A 19,841-nucleotide genomic window follows, 5' to 3' on the forward strand; every position below is an offset into this window, starting at 1 on the left:
CCATGAAAGGAAAAGTCTGTGGCAAACTGTATTGTCCTGATTTCGGAAATTGCCACAGCCACCTCAACCTTCGGCAGCCACCACCCTGACCACTCAGCAGCCATCAGCATGGAGGCCAGATCTTCCACCAGCAAAAAGATTAGGACTTGCTGAAGGCTCAGATGATCATTAACTTTTTATTAGCAATACATTTTTAAATTAAGGTATGTAAACCGTCTTTTTGTGCATTATGGTATTGCACACTTAATAGACTATAGTATAGTGTAATATATAACTTTTATATACACTGGGTCACAGAAAATTTGTGTGAGTCACTGTATTGTGATATTGGCCTTATTGTGGTGGTCTGGGACCAAGCCTGCAGTGTCTCGAGCTATACCTGTACTGGTTTCTCTGCTTTTGTATAACTGTTCATGACCAAAAAATAAAAGGGGAAAAAATCCTATGCACTGGATAATTTGTTTATGCCAGGGTAGGGTATACTTTTCAAAAGATTTTTTCCCAGGTAGAAATCTCATTTTAAAGAAAAACCAGTTAATATATTTATCTTTCGTTAGTCATGTAAATCAATTTAATGTTATCTTTAATGTTATCTGGATATCTTTCTTTTCTTTCTTTCTTTTTTTTTTTTTTTGAGACAGAGTCTTGCTGTGTCACCCAGGCTGAAGTGCGGTGGCACCATCTCGGCTCACTCCAAGCTCTGCCTCCCAGGTTCACACCATTCTCCTACCTCAGCCTCCAGAGTAGCTGGGACTGCAGGTGTCCGCCACCATGCCTGGCTAATTTTTTTGTATTTTTAGTAAAGACAGGGTTTCACCATCTTAGCCAGGGTGGTCTTGATCTCCTAACCTCGTGATCCGCCTGTCTCGGCCTCCCAAAGTGTTGGGATTACAGGCGTGAGCCACCGCACCCAGCCTGGATCTTTTTGAATTAAAGCAACTATATTAAAAAAGAACCCAGTACATTAACTATTTGAATCACCCCAAAGTTGCTTTCAAGTTTTCCCAGTGTGCACATGTGCATTTTTGTTTGTAATTGAATGTAAATGTTAGGTTTTTGCTTTTTGTATTTAATAGTTTATCTTTTTTTTTTTTTTTTTTCTTGAGGTGGAGTCTCGCTCTGTTGCCCAGGCTGGAGTCCAGTGATGTGATCTCGGCTCACTGTAACTTCCCTCCACCTCCTGGGTTCAAGCAATTCTCCTGCCTCAGCCTCCAGAGTAGCTGGGATTACAGGCGTGTACCACCACGTCCAACTAATTTTTGTATTTTTAGTAGAGACATGGTTTCACCATGTTGGCCAGGCTGGTCTCGAACTCCTGACCTCAAGTGATCCATCCACCTCGGCCCCCCAAAGTGCTGGGATTACAGGCATGAGCCACCATGCCTGGCCTAATAGTTTATATCTTCATCTTAATGTTTCTTTGTGTGGGTAGAGCCCACATTCTTTTGCTTTCATGACTGTATCACATCCTATCACACAGCTGTCATATTCTGTGTTTAGTCATCCTTGTTTTGAGTAAATTTGGTTGTTTCCAACTTTTTGCTATTTTAATTTTAATAGTATTATTAGTGAGAATCCCAGCCACGGGGAATAGTTATCTCATTTACCTTCTGAAGTCTTTAGTGAAAGCTCTGTCATCATTCCTGTTTTATTGATGAGGAAACTATGCTGTCAGAGTTGAGCATTTATAAGTAGAGCTGCTGAAAACTGTGATTTCTATTTTTATATTGTTAAAAAAATTTTAGAATGTTTAATTACTTAGTAATATAGAATATGAGCTTTAATTTTATTTCCATATAATATCCAATCATTTAAAAAATTCTGCCAATGAAAATAAAGTAATTGAGCCCTTTATTTATTTTCAGTTTGGATGACTTTAACAATTGGATTTCTAAAGCCATAAGTTCTCGAGAAACTGATCGCCTCATCAATTCTGTAAGTTATGAGATGCATAGTGTATTGCCCAGGTGGTTTTCTAAACTTGGAATTTATAGTTTCCTATTTAATCATTATTGTCCAGTTTTATGTTTATACTGAGGAAGGCCAAGTTGTAGGTCCTGTATTCCTAATAGAGAGCAGCCCTCTCTTCAGCTGCTGGGAAGGGTTCCATCCCTTCTCTTGCTTCAGTGACGCTGGAACGTTCCGCTCTATCAGGATAGAGGTAGAGACATTTTTCACTCTGCAGGCAGCACTGTTGAATCAATCCAGTTAAGTAGAGAGTGTCAAAGTTAAAACAAAGAAATAAGAGACAACAATATTAAATCTATAAATGCTGATGGCCTCCTCTAATGATTTAAATATGTCATTAAATTTTTGTTAATAAATTCAGGCTCATTTATGGGGATGTTGGCTTCTGTGCTTGTGCTAGATGCACTTATGACTAGTTTTTTTGGTGTCGTTTATCAACGTGGCCACTGGCAAACTCAGTAAAAGGCAGGAAAAGCTGATAAAGTAGAAAACCAGACCTCTAGATGGGATCTTTACAAAAGCAAATCCAAGTATTGTTTAGAAAAACCTTTTTTATTTTTTGAGACAGGATCTTACTCTGTTGCCCAGGCTGGAGTTCAGTGGCGCAGTCTCGACTTGCTGCAGCCTCAACCTCCTGGGCTCAGGTGATCTTCCCACCTCAGCTTCCCAAGTAGCTGGGACTACAGGTGTGTGCCACCACACCTGGCTGATTTTTGTATTTTTTGTAGAGACAGGGTTTCACCATGTTGCACAGGCTGGTCTCAAACTCTTGGGCTCAAGAGATTTGCCCACCTTGGCCTCCCAAAGTGCTGAAATCACAGGTGTGAGCCACTGCACCTACAGAAAAACTATTTTTTAGCTTTCTAAACTATTTTTAGATTTCTACTATATCACATTCTTTCCTAAAGAAATAAAAAATTGATGCCGGTTGCGGTGACTCACGTCTGTAATCCCAGCACTTTAGGAGGCTGAGGCAGGCAGATCATGAGGTAAGGAGTTTGAGACCAGCCTGACCAACATGATGAAACCCCATCTCTACTAAAAATACAAAAATTAGCTGGACGTGGTGGCGCATGCCTGTAATCACAGCTACGCAGGAGGCTGAGGCGGGAGAATCGCTTGACCCCAGGAGGTGGAGGTTGCAGTGAGCCAAGGTCTTGCCATTGCACTCCAGTCTGGGCCACAGAGCGAGACTCCGTCTCAAAAACAAAACAAAACAAACAAAAAAAAACAAAACAAAGCAAAAAAAGAAATCAAAAAATGACAAAATGAAATTTACTCCTTAGCATTATGAGTTGTCATCTTTCTCCCTTTTTTTCTGAAGGAGCTGGGATCTCCCAGCAGGATAGACTCTCTCGATGGTGATGTTCAGCCAGCATTGTGGCGTCTGTCTGCCCTGCCACCCCGCCTCCGCAGCGTGGACACCTTCAGGGGGTATGTGGGCCTCCCTGTAGCACAGCGGGTGCAGGTAGTCACAGGACTACATAATTGTACATACACACACTTTTAGCTTGTAAGGACTTTTACATATATTTTACTTTCTAGGCTAGGAAGGATTTCTTGGATATAAAAGTAAACTCTGCAGCCTCTCCAATCTGGAAGACCATCATGATCCTCAGTGCCTGTGTTGACAGAGGAGTAGTGGATGAGGCCAGAGCCAATGTCCACTTGGATATGCAGTCTGCTGAGCGAAGGGCATTTTTATTTGGGCAAGTCGCTGTTACTTGGGGCTACAGACTGTATCCCATGTCCAGTCAGTAGCTTGATGGCTCAGAAGATGCACTAGTCTAGCGAGGAAACACCAGCATGTGGCAGAGGGAGAGCTGATCCTGCGCTGCTAGCAGAGTGACTCGAGTATCAGGCCCTCGTGCTAGCAAACCCATAGCCCTGGTAGAAGAACAAAGGCCAGGACTGAAATCTGAAAATAAAGTTTAAAAACTGTATAGCTAAGAGTAAATACACAGGTATCAGCTCTTTTATTTCTACATACTGAAGCCTTCTGAACTCTAGTGACAACCCTATAACTTTGCCCCAGTCTCACCAGAGCCCTGAGTGCCCTGGCAGGTAGATTGGAAGCAGGTAGTAAGAACAATATGATCATAATGAAACTTGCTAACAATTCTGGAGTTCTCATAACGTGCCAGTCACTGTTCTAACTCGTCTTAATTTATTTAATCTCTTAGTAATCCTATGAGATATATACTTTTAATGTGCCTGATTCACATTAAAAGTAAAAGAAATTGTGCTGCTGAGTGAAGTAACTTGCCCAAGCTCACTCAGCTACCAAATAGGAAAGCCAGGGTTTGATTGCAGGCACTTGGGTTACAGAGTCTCCCAAATTAGTCTGTTGACACCTAAGGTCAGCACCCTCAGCATTCTGCACAGTTAGCCTCAAACAGTAGCACATCTGGAATCTATTACTCTGTCTTTTAGATTTCCATTGCTACTTCTGGAGATAAGATGGTCACAGATAGACAGGAACTAACATTTATTAAGTGTCTAAAATATGCTGGGCACTAGTTAGCTGCTGTAAAATACGTCATTCTCCTTAAAAGTCACGTGGCTAGGGCACTTTCTTTTACAGATGAGCACACTGAGTTTACTGATGAGAACCTTGCCTGGGGTCTTATGGCTAATGACAGAAAAGGATCCAAGATTGGAATTCTGAGCTTGCTGACTCAGCTGGCTGTGTGTCTTCTACTAGAGTTCTTTAACCTGAGACATCTAAATAATTAGCACAAAACTGAGTCATCGGAAATATTTTGCTATGTTTTCGAGTTATATAGTTTAAGACTGCAGTATCAACTGTGGTTAAGACATCATGTCGGCAGTGTTGGCAATGGTCCTAACTGCAATGATTAGAAAATAATCACTTCTTGGCCTTGATGTCTCATCTTGTGTAAGAAAATGCTCAGTAGAATTGCATTGTTGCAGGATTGCACCTTGTGAGTATAAATGTGTCTTCAGTTCAGCCCTTCCTTTTCACATAGCAAACCCTGAAAGGCTTCTCTTTGTTGGCTTCTTCTAGGATTGCTCTTATACTCATGGTCTTTGTCAATTATGGAGGAGGAAAATATTGGTACTTCAAACACGCGAGTTGGAATGGTAAGATATTTCCTAAAAGTAATGTTGCTTACATACGTCCTTCACAGAGCTTCAGGGCAGGAGAATCACTCAGCATTCTCCCCAGAAACTCCAGAAATGAGCCCCAGCAGCCTCCTCTGAGCCACTGAGCTCCTGCTCCCTCCTAGGGTGACCTGTAGATGATTCTGCGAACCCTTTAGTTTTGTTCCTCCTTTTGTGTGCTGTGAATCTGTAAAGCTTCACTGTAATAACAGACTCTAGAAGTTCCTGCTGTGGGACTTAGGGACTCTGCAGAATATGTTATGGATTTGGTTGTAAATGATCATGGTCATATTCTAGATATGCCTTCTATTACAGCCACCATGCTCTTGGGGGCTCTGTCTTCTAGGACTTATGGTCCTTTTTGAGATGGCGTTGAACTAGGATTGGTCTGAGTGGTGGTGAATAATATCTGTAAGTCTGGCTTGGTAGTTGCTTTAAGAATGGATTAGTGCTTCTTAAACCTAACAAATGTGTCTACATATTTCTAGTTTGGTTCTCCCGTGTCTAGTTATGTTCCCAGGAAGTGTCCCAGCCAGGCCCAGTGCTTGGTTGCAGAGTCTCAAGGAAGAGTTTGTGAGTTTACTTTCTTTTTTTAAAGGCAGAGTCTTGCTTTGTAGCCCAGGCTATATTGCAGTGGTGTGATAATAGCTGACCACAGCCTCGACCTCCTGGGCTCAAGCAATCCTCCCACCTCAGCCTCCTGAGTAGCTGGGACTACAGGTGTGTGCCACCATACCTGGCTAGATTTTTAAAACAATTTTTAGTACAGATGGTGTCTCACTCTGTTGCCCAGGCCGGTCTCAAACTCCTGGGCTCAAGCGATCCTCCCACCTTAGCCTCCCAAGGTGCTGGAATTACAGGTGTGAGCCACACCACACCTGGCCTATAGTTTTCTTTTTCTTTTTTTTTTTTGAGATGGAGTTTCACTCTTGTCACCCAGGCTGGAGTGCAATGGTACGATCTTGGCTCAATGCCACCTCTGCCTCCCAGGTTCAAGTGATTCTCCTGCCTCAGCCTCCCAAGTAGCTGGGATTACAGGTGCCCGCCACCACGCCTGGCTAATTTTTGTATTTTTAGTAGAGACGGGATTTGATCACGGTGGCCAGGCTAGTCTTGAACTCCTGACCTCAGGTGATCTGCTCGCCTCGGCCTCCCAAAGTGTTGGGATTACAGGCATGAGTCACTGCGCCTGCCCTGGGTTTACTTTCTATACCAGTGTGTAATGAAGTCCACACTAGATTTAGGAGGTATTTGTATTCTAGAGTCCTTTTGCTTATGCTTTGTACTTGTTCTGCAGGGCTGACAGTGGCTGACCTCGTGTTCCCGTGGTGAGTTGCCGGTCTGCCCTCTTCTCTTCCATGGGTTGACTCCAATCTCCTGTTTTTCAGATGATGCTGGAGCGTGTCTCTGAGACGGGCGTGTGTTATGTGGTTAGGAAGTCCTTCCAAAAGTCCTGTTACTGGATAGTTCTCATACTTGACACAGTGCCTACACATGTGTGTATAAAAGAGTGATTTTGGGCCAGGCACGGTGGCCCACGCCTGTCATCCTAGCACTTTGGGAGGCCGAGGCAGGCAGATTACCTGAGGTCAGGAGTTCAAGACCAGCCTGGCCAACATGGTGAAACTCTGTCTCTACTAAAAATACAAAAAATTAGCCGGGTGCAGTGGCACGTGCCTGTAATCCCAGCTACTCGGGAGGCTGAGGAAGGAGAATCGCTTGAACCCGGGAGGCGGGGGTTGCGGTGAGCAGAGATCATGCCACTGCACTCCAGCCTGGGCGACAGAGCGAGACTTCATCTCAAAAAAAAAAAAAAAAAAGAAAAAAAGTGATTTTGTAGGGAATATTTTGTTAGTGTAGATATGGTATGCCAGATCCTGAAACCTTGTAGGAAATTATAAATTCTGAACATGTAGTTCAGTTCCATTAATCCTGAAAATACTTATAAAATCCTATTTCCTAAAGAATTACAGTATATTGGTATCAGTGAATGCTAATAAATATGTAGGTGGGCAATGATAGTCATAAACTAAAATTTAAAATAACAATTGAGTAACTCAATTCTGTCTCTGATCATTCGTGGCTTCTTGTGAAGGGACATTGCCTATGTGATGTGGAATTTGTGTCTTTGCTATGGTGTATTGAGTGACATGGCTCCCTCATTAGCAGGTAGTACCAGCCTTATTATTATTATTTTTTATTCCAAATTTTAAATTTTTGTGGGTACATAGTTTATATATTATGGTAAACATGAGATATTTTGATGCAGGCATACAATGTATAATAATCACATCAGGGTAAATGGGGTACCCACCCCCTCAGGCATTTACCATTTTGTGATAAACAATCCAATTATAATTTTTTAGTTATTTTTAAATGTACAGTAAATTATTGTTGACTGTAGTCACCCCGTTGTGCTATCAAATACTTGATCTTATTCATTCCATCCAGCTATATTTTTGTACTCATTAACCATCCCCCCTCCTTCCCTCCCCACTACCCTTCCCTTCTGGTGTCCATCCTTCTATCGCCCTGAGTTCAGTTGTTTTAATTTTTAGCTCCACAAATAATTGGAACAGGTGAAGTTTGTCTTCACATGGCTTATTTCGCTTAACATAATGTCCTCCAGTTCCATCCATGCTGTTGCACATGACAGGATCTCATTCTTTTTTATGGCTGAATAGTACTTCATTGTGTATATGCACCACATTTTCTTTCTAAGTGTCTGTTGATGGACCCTTAGTCTGCTTCCAGATCTTGGCTATTGTGAATAGTGCTGCAATAAAGATGGGAGTATCTTTTCAATATACTGATTTCCTTTCTTTTGCATATCTACCCAGCAGTGGGATTGCTGGATCATACAGTACCTCTATTTTTAGTTTTTGAGGAACCTCTAACCTATTGTCCATGGTGATTGTACTAATTTACATTCCCACCAACAGTGTACAAGGGTTCCCTTTTCCCCACCTCCTCACCAGCATTAGTTATTGCTGTCTTTTGGATAAAAACCATTTTAACTGGGGTAAGATGATATCTCATTGTAGCTTTGACTTGCATTTCTCTGATGATCAATGATGTTGAGCACCGTTTCATATTCCTGTTTGCCATTTGGATGTCTTATTTTGAGAAATGTCTGTTCAGATCTTTTGTCCTCTTTTTTTTTTTTTTTTTTTTTTTTTTTTTTTTTTTTCCGAGATGGAGTCTTGCTCTGTAGCCCATGTGGGAGTGCAGTGGCATGATCTTGGTTCATCGCAACCTCTGCCTCCTGGGTTCCAGCGATTCTCCTGCCTCAGCCTCCAGAGTAGCTGGGATTACAGGTGCGTGCCACCACACCTGGCTATTTTTTTGTATTTTTAGTAGAGATGAGGTTTCACCACGTTGGCCAGGCTGGTCTTGAACTCCTGACCTCAGGTAATCTGCCCGCCTTGGCCTCCCAAAGTGCTAGGGTTACAGGCATGAGCCACTGAGCCCGGTCTTTTAATCCATTTTTAATTGGATTATTAGATTTTATTCCCTATAGGGTTGTTTGAGCTCCTTATATGTTCTGGCTATTAATCGCTTGTCTGATGGGGAGTTTGCAAATATTTTCTCCCATTCCAGGGGTTGTCTCTTCACTTTGTTAATTATCTTTTCTGTGTGGAAGCTTTTTACTTGATATGATCCCATTTGTCCATTTTTGCTTTGGTTACTTGTGCTGTGTGGTGTGTTAATCAAGAAATCTTCACTTAGTCCAGTGTGCTGGAGTGTTTTCCCAATGTTTTCTCATAGTAGTTTCATAGTTTGAGGTCTTAAGTTTAAGTCTTTAATCCATTTTGATTTGATTTTTTTTTATATGGTGAGAGATAGGGGTATAGGTTCATTCTTCTGCATATGAATATCCAGTTTTCCAGCATCATTTTTTTGAAGAGACTGTCCTTTCTCCAATGTGTGTTCTTGGCACTTTTGTCGAAAATGAGTTCACTGTAGCTATATGGATTTAGCTCTGAATTCTCTATTCTGTCCCACTATCTATGTGTGTTTTTATGCCACTACCATGCTGTTTTTGTTTCTATAGCTCTGTGGTATAATTTAAAGTCAGGTAATGTGATTCTTCCAGTTTTGTTCTTCTTGCTCAGGATAACTTTGGCTATGCTGGGTCTTTTGTGGTTCCATATAAATTTCAGCATTTTTTTTTTCTATTTCAGTGAAGAATGTTATTGGTATTTTGATAGGGATTGCATTGAGTCTGTAGATTGCCTTAGGTAGTGTGAACATTTTAACAATATTAATTTTTCTAATGTAGGAACATGGAATTTCTTTCCATTTTTTGGTGCCCTCTTCAATTTCTTTCATCAGTGGTTTATAGTTTTCATTGTAGAAATCCTTCTCTTCTTTGGTTACGTTAATTTTGAGGTACTTTATTTTATTTGTGGCTATTGGAAATGGAATTCCTTTCCTGACTTCTTTTTCAGATTGTTTTCTGTTGGCATATAGAAATGCTACTGATTTTTGCGTGTTGATTTTGTATCCTGCAACTTTACTGAATTTGTTGATCAGTTCTAATAGTTTTCTGGTGGAGTCTAGGTTTTTCCAAATATAAGATCATGTTATCTGCAAACAAGGACACTTCGACTTCCTCCTTTCCAACTTGGATGCACTTTGTTTCTCTTGTCTGACTGCTCTATTTTTGTACTTATTATTAGTGCCATGTTGAATAACAGTGGTGAAAAGTAGGCATCCTTGTCATGTTCCAGATCTTGGAGGAAAGGCTTTCAGTTTTTCCCAGAGACACCAAGGAATGCAGCAAGAGCAAACTTTCATCTCTGTGATCCCTTGCCAAGTAATTAGAAAAATCAGTATTCTAACTTTTTTTTTTTTTTTAAAGAGATAATTTAGGGCCGGGCGTGATGGCTCATGCCTGTAATCCCAGCACTTTGGGAGGCCGAGGTGGGCGGATCACGAGGTCAGGAGATCGAGACCATCCTGGCTAACACGGTGAAACCCCATCTCTACTAAAAATACAAAAAAAAAATTAGCCGGGCGTGGTGGCGGGCGCCTGTAGTCCCAGCTACTCGGGAGGCTGAGGCGGGAGAATGGCATGAACCCAGGAGGTGGAGCTTGCAGTGAGCCGAGATCGTGCCATTGCACTCCAGTCTGGGCAACAGAGCGAGACTATGTCTCAGAAAAAAAAAAAAAAAAAGATAATTTAGTATGGTCAAAGAAAAGAAAGGAAACGTGTATGACTCAGACTAGATGGAGAGAGAAAAAGTAAGCTTTCATTTTTCTTTCAGGCGTAGAAGGGTGTATAGAAATGATTGAAATGTCTGTTTTTCAAGGGCTTTGAGTGTGTGCTAGTGAATGTCTAGTTATTTGAAGACATTATTGTGGCATCGAATCGTCATTTCTTTTTGATAACGAAATGGGAGGGTTGTCCTTGGAAATTCCATTTAATATTAAAGAAATTTTCTCCTAAGACAGGACTTGAAGGTGCACTATCAAAAACCTTCCATCCCCATGGGGCTATATTCTGAGCTCTCTTCCTCTACTGTTAGCTCAGTATTATTTCAGTAATTGGCTACTTTAAACAAATTATGGTTGCTTCTCTTTTATAGCATATTATAAAATGTTACTGATATATAGACAACAAAATTGGAAATGGCCACCTGTTAATAACTGGATTCTTTTTAGGTTCGTATTTATTATGGGATCTTCCATTTTTCTATCAATGGCTTCTATACTGCAACGGGGATGTTCCAAATTCAGATTGCTGGGGAAGATTGCATGGAGGAGTTTCCTGTTAATCTGCATAGGAATTATCATTGTGAATCCCAATTATTGCCTTGGCCCATGTAAGTACTTTTTCCCTCTGTTATATATATTCAGGTTGAAATATGGAAACTATATGTTGTAATTTGAGAGAAATGCAATTCCTCCATCTCAGGTGCCTGCAGATAGGGTAATCATTAGGAAAGTATATCCAATGGTTGTCTAACTGTGAGCATTATTATTATTATTTTTGAATTTTAGACCTAGGAGGAGCCTCTGAGACTACTCAAACCCTTCTCTTGTACAAAGGAAAAGTCTGAGGCCAAGAGCCATTGAAGGTTTTCTCTGGATTATCTGAGTGTAGTGAGAGGCACAGCAAGGACCAGACCAGGCCGCCTTGGTCTCCAACTTTGCCCCCTGCTAATGTGATTTCATCAGCTTTCAGTAGCGTGCGGCAGTTCACGAATCCACCTTCGCCGGCACTTGTATGGCAGCTGGGTTTCTGGAAGGAGTAATATCTTTGTCATTAGTTTAGTGGTGTGCAGGGACAGCAGAGCTGAGGGAAGGCTTGTGAGCCTTCTGCTTTGAACGAGTATCAGAGTCAGGAGGGCACTAGTCACTGTCCTCAAGGGCCTTGCAACTGTCATTAGCAGAAGAGGACACAAACATCTAGACCATGGCCAAATGGAGCCCTCAGGCAATATGTACTTTAATAGGCACTAGCAAGAGGTGGAGGTCACTTCCAGATGGTGTTTCATATGAATGTGGACTTGGTGGATCTCCAAAAAGGGAGCCACTGCTTCCAGTAGGATTCATTTTAGGGTTTGTTGTCAGGTCTGTTCTTCCGGTCATACGGTCGGGTAGCAGCTAGGGCAGGGAGGGTGAGTCAGTGGCGTTCTTGTGGTGATACAGCTGGGTAGTGGATAGGGCAGGGAGGGTGAGTCAGTGGCGTTCTTGTGGTGATACAGCTGGGTAGTGGATAGGGCAGGGAGAGCCTGCAAGGTCCTGGTGGATGTTCGGCTTGATTGCAAATTCCTAATAGGAAAGAGCCAGGGTCAGGCGCAGGCCTGGCTTTATCCCCACACCTGAGTAAGATGCTTTGGTTCTTATCCCAGTCTCTCACCTGGCCAGCTTCCTGTTTTGAGTTTGAGCCATGTCCCTGACTGACCCTCCTTGTATTAAGAGGGATTGGCCTGTTTTTGGAAGCTGGGCTGAGCCCATGTCTCTTGACCATATATATTTCCATGTCCAAGAGCTTAAAAAAAGACTTACTTAGATGCAATATAGGTATGTCTTCCCCTTTAGGAAACAAATAATGTTGTCCTGGGATGAGTTGAGAAGTCCTGGCTAACACTTGACCTAACTTGTGTCTTTTGCAGTGTCTTGGGACAAGGTGCGCATTCCTGGTGTGCTGCAGCGCTTGGGAGTGACATACTTTGTGGTTGCTGTGTTGGAGCTCCTCTTTGCTAAACCTGTGCCTGAACATTGTGCCTCGGTGAGAAACCATGTTTTAATTAAGAAAAACTTTTTTTAAATTAAAAATAAATGTACTGTGTAGTGATACAGTCTCACTATGTTGTCCAGACTGGTCTCTCACTCCTGGCTTCAAGTGATCCTCCTGCCTTGGCCACCCAAAGCACGGGGATTACAGGTGTGAGCCACCATGCCTGGCCAGAAACTGTGTTCTTGTTGTTGTTGATACAGGGTCTTGCTGTGTTGCCCAGGCTGGGGTGCAGTGGTGTGATCTTGGCTCACTGAAGCCTCAACGTCCCAGGCTCAAGCGATCCTCCCTCCTCAGTCTCCTAATTAGCTGGGACTACAGGAGTGCACCACCATGCCTGGCTAATTTTCTTTATTTTTTTGTAGAGACAAGGTCTCACTATGTTGCCCAGGCTGGTTTCAAACTCTTGGATTCAGGTGATCTTCCTGCCTCGGCCTCATAAATTGCTGGTATTACAGGTGTGAGCCACCATGCCCAGCCAAAACAGTGTTTTTTAAAAAAAAGGAGAACAAAGGGGGATATGGTTTTTAGAACTTCTAAAATTTCTGCATGGAATACTGTAGATCTGCTAATCAAATACATTCTGATTTTCACTTTCATTAGTTATTTTTAATCTTTATGTCAATTTTTTTATTGTAAAATACACGACATGAGATCTATCCTCTTAACAAATTTGTCAGCAGACAGTGATCACATGCATTCTTTTTTCCTCTTATTTTTAGTTGATATGTAATAATTGATGAGGCTGAGAGTAATATTTTGATACCTGTGTATCATACAGTGTGTAATGATCAAATCAGGTTAATTAGCATATTCATCACCTCAAACAGTTATTATCATTTCTTTGTGTCAGGAACATGCACAATCCTCTCTGTTAGTTTCAAATGCATTCTGTTTTATTTACTTCTTGGAGACAGGGTCTCACTCCGTTACCCAGGCTGGAGTGCAGGGGCACGATCTCAACTCACTGTTGCCTTAACCTTCCAGGCTCAAGTGATTCTCCTGCCTCATCCTCCTGAGGAGCTGGGACTATAGGCATGCACTACCATGCCCAGTTAATGATTGTATTTATCATAGAGACAAGGTTTCACCATGTTGCCCAGGCTGGTCTTGAACTCCTGGGCTCAAGTGATTTACCCGCCTCAGCCTCCCAAAATGCTAGGACTACAGGTGTGAGTCACCATGCCTGGCCTCATTTTTTTTTTTTTTTTTGAGAGGGAGTCTCGCTCTGTCCCCCAGGCTGGAGTGCAGTGGCACGATCTGGGCTCACTGCAAGCTCTGCCTCCTGGGTTCATGCCGTTCTCCTGTCTCAGCCTCCCGAGTAGCTGGGACTACAGGCGCCCACCACCACTCCCAGCTAATATATTTTTTTAATTATACTTTTAAGTTCTAGGGTATATGTGCACAGCGTGCAGGTTTGTTACATAGGTATACATGTGCCATGTTGGTTTGCTGCACCCGTTAACTCGTCATTTACATTACGTATATCTCCTAATGCTATACCTCCTCCTTCCCCCTGCCCCACAACAGGCCCCGGGGTGTGATGTTCCCCACCCTGTGTCCAAGTGTTCTCATCGTTCAATTCCCACCTATGAGTGAGAACATGTAGTATTTGGTTTTCTGTCCTTGTGATAGTTTGCTCAGAATGATGGTTTCCAGCTTCATCCATGTCCCTACAAAGGACATGAACTCATCCTTTTTTATGGCTGCATAGTATTCCATGGTGTATATGTGCCACATTTTCTTAATCCAGTCTATCATTGAAGGGCATTTGGGTTGGTTCCAAGTCTTTGCTATTGTGAATAGTGCCGCAGTAAACATACGTGTGCATGTGTCTTTATAGCAGCATGATTTATAATCCTTTGGGTATATACCCAGTAATGGGATGGCTGGGTCAAACGGTATTTCTAGTTCTAGATCCCTGAGGAATGGCCACACCGACTTCCACAATGATTGAATTAGTTTACAGTCCCACCAACAGTGTAAAAGTGTTCCTATTTCTCCACATCCTCTCCAGCACCTGTTGTTTCCTGACTTTTTAATGATCACCATTCTAACTGATGTGAGATGGTATCTCATTGTGGTTTTGATTTGCATTTCTCTGATGGCCAGTGATGATGAGCATTTTTCATGTATCTGTTGGCTGCATAAACGTCTTCTTTTGAGAAGTGTCTGTTCATATCCTTCGCCCACTTTTTGATGGGGTTGTTTGATTTCTTCTTGTAAATTTGTTTAAGTTCTTTGTAGATTCTGGATATTTGCCCTTTGTCAGATGGGTAGGTTGTAAAAATTTCCTCCCAATCTGTAGGTTGCCTGTTCACTCTGATGGTAGTTTCTTTTGCTGTGCAGAAGCTCTTTAGTTTAATTAGATCCCATTTGTCAATTTTGGCTTTTGTTGCTATTGCTTTTGGTGTTTTAGTCATGAAGTCCTTGCCCATGCCTATGTCCTGAATGGTATTGCCTAAGTTTTCTTCTAGGGTTTTTATGGTTTTAGGTCTAACATTTAAGTCTTTAATCCATCTTGAATTAATTTTTGTATAAGGTGTAAGGAAGGGATCCAGTTTCAGCTTTCTACATATGGCTAGCCAGTTTTCCCAGCACCATTTATTAAATAAGGAATCCTTTCCCCATTTCTTGTTTTTGTCAGGTTTGTCAAAGATCAGATGGTTGTAGATGTGTGGTATTATTTCTGAGGGCTCCGTTCTGTTCCATTGGTCTATATCTCCGTTTTAGTACCAGTACCATGCTGTTTTGGTTACTGTAGCCTTGTAGTATAGTTTGAAGCTAGGTGGCGTGATGCCTCCAGCTTTGTTCTTGTGGCTTAGGATTGTCTTGGCAATGCGGGCTCTTTTTTGGTTCCATATGAACTTTAAAGTAGTTTTTTCCAATTCTGTGAAGAAAGTCATTGGTAGCTTGATGGGGATGGCATTGAATCTATAAATTACCTTGGGCAGTATGGCCATTTTCATGATATTGATTCTTTCTATCCATAAGCATGGAATGTTTTTCCATTTGTTTGTGCCCTCTTTTATTTCATTGAGCAGTGGTTTGTAGTTCTCCTTGAGGAGGTCCTTCACATCCCTTGTAAGCTGGATTCCTAGGTATTTTATTCTCTTTGAAGCAGTTGTGAATGGGAGTTCACTCATGATTTGGCTGTTTGTCTGTTATTGGTGTATAGGAATGCTTGTGATTTTTGCACATTGATTTTGTATCCTGAGACTTTGCTGAAGTTGCTTATCAGCTTAAGGAAATTTTGGGCTGAGATGATGGGGTTTTCTAGATATACAATCATGTCATCTGCAAACAGGGACAATTTGACTTCCGCTTTTCCTAATTGAATACCCTTTATTTCTTTCTCCTGCCTGATTGCCCTGGCCAGAACTTCCAACACTATGTTGAATAGGAGTGGTGAGAGAGGGCATCCCTGTCTTGTGCCAGTTTTCAAAGGGAATGCTTCCAGTTTTTGCCCATTCAGTATGATATTGGCTGTGGGTTTGTCATAAGTAGCTCTTATTATTTTGAGGTAGGTCCCATCAATACCTAGTTTATTCAGAGTTTTTAGCATGAAGGGCTGTTGAATTTTTTCAAAGGCCTTTTCTGCATCTATTGAGATAATCATGTGGTTTTTGTTTTTGGTTCTGTTTATATGATGGATTACCTTTATTGATTTGCATATGTTGAACCAGCCTTGCATCCCAGAATGAAGCCGACTTGATCGTGGTGGATAAGCTTTTTGATGTGCTGCTGGATTCGGTTTGCCAGTATTTTGTTGAGGATCTTTGCATCAATGTTCATCAAGGATATTGATCTAAAATTGTCTTTTCTTATTGTGTCTGTGCCAGGCTTTGGTATCAGGATGATGCTGGCCTCATAAAATGAGTTAGGGAGGATTCCCTCTTTTTCTATTGATTGGAATAGTTTCAGAAGGAATGGTACCAGCTCCTCTTTGTATCTCTGGTAGAATTCGGTTGTGAATCCATCTGGTCCTGGAGTTTTTTTGTTGGTAAGCTATTGATTATTGCCTCAATTTCAGACCTGTTATTGTTCTATTCAGGGATTCAACTTCTTTCTGGTTTAGTCTTGGGAGGGTGTATGTGTCCAGGAATTTATCCATTTCTTCTAGATTGTCTAGTTTATTTGAGTAGAAGTGTTTATAGTATTCTCTGATTGTAGTTTGTATTTCTGTGGAATCGGTGGTGATATCACCTTTATCATTTTTTATTGCGTCTATTTGATTCTTCTCCCTTTTCTTCTTTATTAGTCTTGCTAGCAGTTTATCAATTTTGTTGATCTTTTCAAAAACCAGCTCCTGGATTCATTGATTTTTTTGAAGGGTTTTTTGTGTCTCTATTTCCTTCAGTTCTGCTCTGATCTTAGTTATTTCTTGCCTTCTGCTAGCTTTTGAATGTGTTTGCTCTTGCTTCTCTAGTTCTTTTAATGGTGATGTTAGGGTGTCAATTTTAGATCTTTCCTGCTTTCTCTTGTGGACATTTAGTGCTATAAATTTCCCTCTACACACTGCTTTAAATGTGTCCCAGAGATTCTGGTATGTTGTGTCTTTGTTCTCATTGATTTCAAAGAACATCTTTATTTCTGCCTTCATTCTGTTGTGTACCCAGTAGTCATTCAGGAGCGGGTTGTTCAGTTTCCATGCAGTTGAGCAGTTTTGAGAGAGTTTCTTAATCCTGAGTTCTAATTTGATTGCACTGTGGTCTGAGAGACAGTTTGTTGTAATTTCTGTTCTTTTACATTTGCTGAGGAGTGCTTTACTTCCTAACTCTGTGGTCAAGTTTGGAATAAGTGCGATGTGGTGCTGAGAAGAATGTATATTCTGTTGATTTGGGGTGGAGAGTTCTGTAGGTATCTATTAGATCTGCTTGGTGCAGAGCTGAGTTCAATTCCTCGTTAACTTTCTGTCTCATTGATCTAATGTTGACAGTGGGGTGTTAAAGTCTCCCATTATTATTGTGTGGGAGTCTGAGTCTCTTTGTAGGTCTCTAAGGACTTGCTTTATGAATCTGGGTGCTCCTGTATTGGGTGCATATATATTTAGGATAGTTAGTTCTTCTTGTTGAATTGATCCCTTTACCATTATGTAATGGCATTCTTTGTCTCTTTTGATCTTTGTTGGTTCAAAGTCTGTTTTATCAGAGACTAGGATTGCAATCCCTGCCTTTTTTTGTTTTTCATTTGCCTGGTAGATCTTCCTCCATCCCTTTATTTTGAGCCTATGTGTGTCTTTGCACGTGAGATGGGTCTCCTGAATACAGCACACTGATGGGTCTTGAGTCTTTATCCAATTTGCCAGTCTGTGTCTTTTAATTGGAGCGTTTAGCCCATTTACATTTAAGGTTAATATCATTATGTGTGAATTTGATCCTCTCATTATGACGTTAGCTGGTTATTTTGCACTTTAGTTGATGCAGTTTCTTCCTAGCATTGATGGTCTTTGCAATTTGGCATGTTTTTGCAGTGGCTGGTACTGGTTGTTCCTTTCCATGTTTAGTGCTTCCTTCAGGAGCTCTTTTAGGGCAGGCCTGGTGGTGACAAAATCTCTCAGCATTTGCTTGTCTGTAAAGTATTTTATTTCTCCTTCACTTATGAAACTTAGTTTGGCTGGATATGAAATTCTGGGTGGAAAATTCTTTTCTCTAAGAATGTTGAATATTGGCCCCCACTCTCTTCTGGCTTGTAGAGTTTCTGCTGAGGGATCAGCTGTTAGTCTGATGGGCTTCCCTTTATGGGTAACCTGACCTTTCTCTCTGGCTGCCCTTAACATTTTTTCCTTCATTTCAACTTTGGTGAATCTGATAATTATGTGTCCTGGAGTTGCTCTTCTTGAGGAGTATCTTCGTGGCGTTCTCTGTATTTCCTGAATTTGAATGTTGGCCTGCCTTGCTAGGTTGCGGAAGTTCTCCTAGATAATATCCTGAAGAGTTTTTTCCAACTTGGTTCTGTTCTCCCTGTCACTTTCAGGTACACCAATCAGACACAGATTTGATCTTTTCATATAGTCCCATATTTCTTGGAGGCTTTGTTCATTTCTTTTTACTCTTTTTTCTCCAAACTTCTTTTCTCGCTTCATTTCATTCATTTGATCTTCAATCACTGACACCCTTTCTTCCACTTGATCGAATTGGCTACTGAAGCTTGTGCATGCGTCACGTATTTCTTGTGCCACAGTTTTCAGCTCCAACAGGTCATTTAAGGTCTTCTCTACACTGTTTATTCTAGTTACCCATTTGTCTAATCTTTTCTCAAGGTTTTTAGCTTCTTTGCGATGGGTTCGAACATCCTCCTTTAGCTTGGAGAAGTTTGTTATTACCATTCGTCTGAAGCCTTCTTCTGTCAACTCATCAAAGTCATTCTCCAACCAGGTTTGTTCCATTGCTGGCGAGGTGCTGCGTTCCTTTGGAGGAGAAGAGGTGCTCTGATTTTTAGAATTTTCAGCTTTTCTGCTCTGTTTTCTCCCCATCTTTGTGGTTTTATCTACCTTTGGTCTTTGATGATGGTGACGTACAGATGGCATTTTGGTGTGGATGTCCTTTTTGTTTGTTAGTTTTCCTTCTAACAGTCAGGACCCTCAGCTGCAGGTCTGTTGGAGTTTGCTGGAGGTCCACTCCAGAGCCTGTTTACCTGGGTATCACCAGTGGAGGCTGCAGAATGGCAAATGTTGCTGCCAGATCCTTCCCCTGGAAGCTTTGTCTTAGAGGAGCACCCAGCTGTATGGGGTGTCAGTCGGCCCCTACTGGGAGGTCTCTCCCCGTTAGGCTACTCAGGGGTCAGGGACCCACTTGAGGAGGCAGTCTGTCCATTCTCAGATCTCAAACTCTGTGCTGGGAGAACCACTACTCTCTTCAAAGCTGTCAGACAGGGATGTTTAAGTCTGCAGAAGTTTCTGCTGCCTTTTGTTCAGCTATGCCCTGCCCCCAGAGGTGGCGTCTACAGAGGCAGGCAGGCCTTCTTGAACTGTGGTGGGCTCCACTCAGTTCAAGCTCCCCACCTGCTTTGTTTGCCTACTCAAGCCTCAGCAATGGCGGATGCCCCTCCCCCAGCCTCGCTGCCACCTTGCAGTTTGATCTCAGACTGCTGTGCTAGCAATGAGTAAGGCTCTGTGGGCGTGGGACCCTCCAAGCCAGGTGTGTGATATAATCTCCTGGTGTGCCGTTTGCTAAGACCATTGGAAAAGCACAGTATTAGGGTAGGAGTGTCCCGATTTTCCAGGTACCATCTGTCACAGCTTCCCTTGGCTAGGAAAGGGAATTCTGTGACCCCTTGTGCTTCCTGGGGTGAGGCGATGCCCCACCCTGCTCCGTGGGCTGTACCCACTGTCCGACAAGCCCCAGTGAGATGAACCTGGTACCTCAGTTGGAATGCAGAAATCATCTGTCTTCTGCGTCGCTCACACTGGGAGCTGTATACTGGAGCTGTTCGTATTCGGCCATCTTGGAACCTCCTCCATGCCCAGCTAATTTTTTGTATTTTTTAGTAGAGATGGAGT

The 19,841-nt window shown here is 42.0% G+C and overlaps 1 protein-coding gene across 5 annotated transcripts in view; it reads left to right on the plus strand.

Annotated features, from left to right (window-relative positions):
- The window catches only part of HGSNAT (heparan-alpha-glucosaminide N-acetyltransferase), a 61,464-nt gene that overhangs the window by 27,580 nt on the left and 14,043 nt on the right, over nt 1–19,841 (plus strand). For 4 of the 5 annotated variants that reach the window (XM_030817220.1, XM_030817217.1, XM_030817215.1 and 1 more), the window contains exons 6-11: nt 1,866–1,935; nt 3,293–3,402; nt 4,997–5,073; nt 6,392–6,422; nt 10,762–10,922; nt 12,219–12,334. In XM_030817220.1, the coding sequence (XP_030673080.1) occupies nt 1,866–1,935; nt 3,293–3,402; nt 4,997–5,073; nt 6,392–6,422; nt 10,762–10,922; nt 12,219–12,334 (565 nt within the window). The remainder of the gene's footprint in view (nt 1–1,865; nt 1,936–3,292; nt 3,403–4,996; nt 5,074–6,391; nt 6,423–10,761; nt 10,923–12,218; nt 12,335–19,841) is intronic. The other variant, XM_030817219.1, reaches the window with a different exon arrangement.

The sequence above is a fragment of the Nomascus leucogenys genome, chromosome 8 (genome assembly GCF_006542625.1).
Source record: "Nomascus leucogenys isolate Asia chromosome 8, Asia_NLE_v1, whole genome shotgun sequence".
Lineage (NCBI taxonomy): Eukaryota > Metazoa > Chordata > Mammalia > Primates > Hylobatidae > Nomascus > Nomascus leucogenys.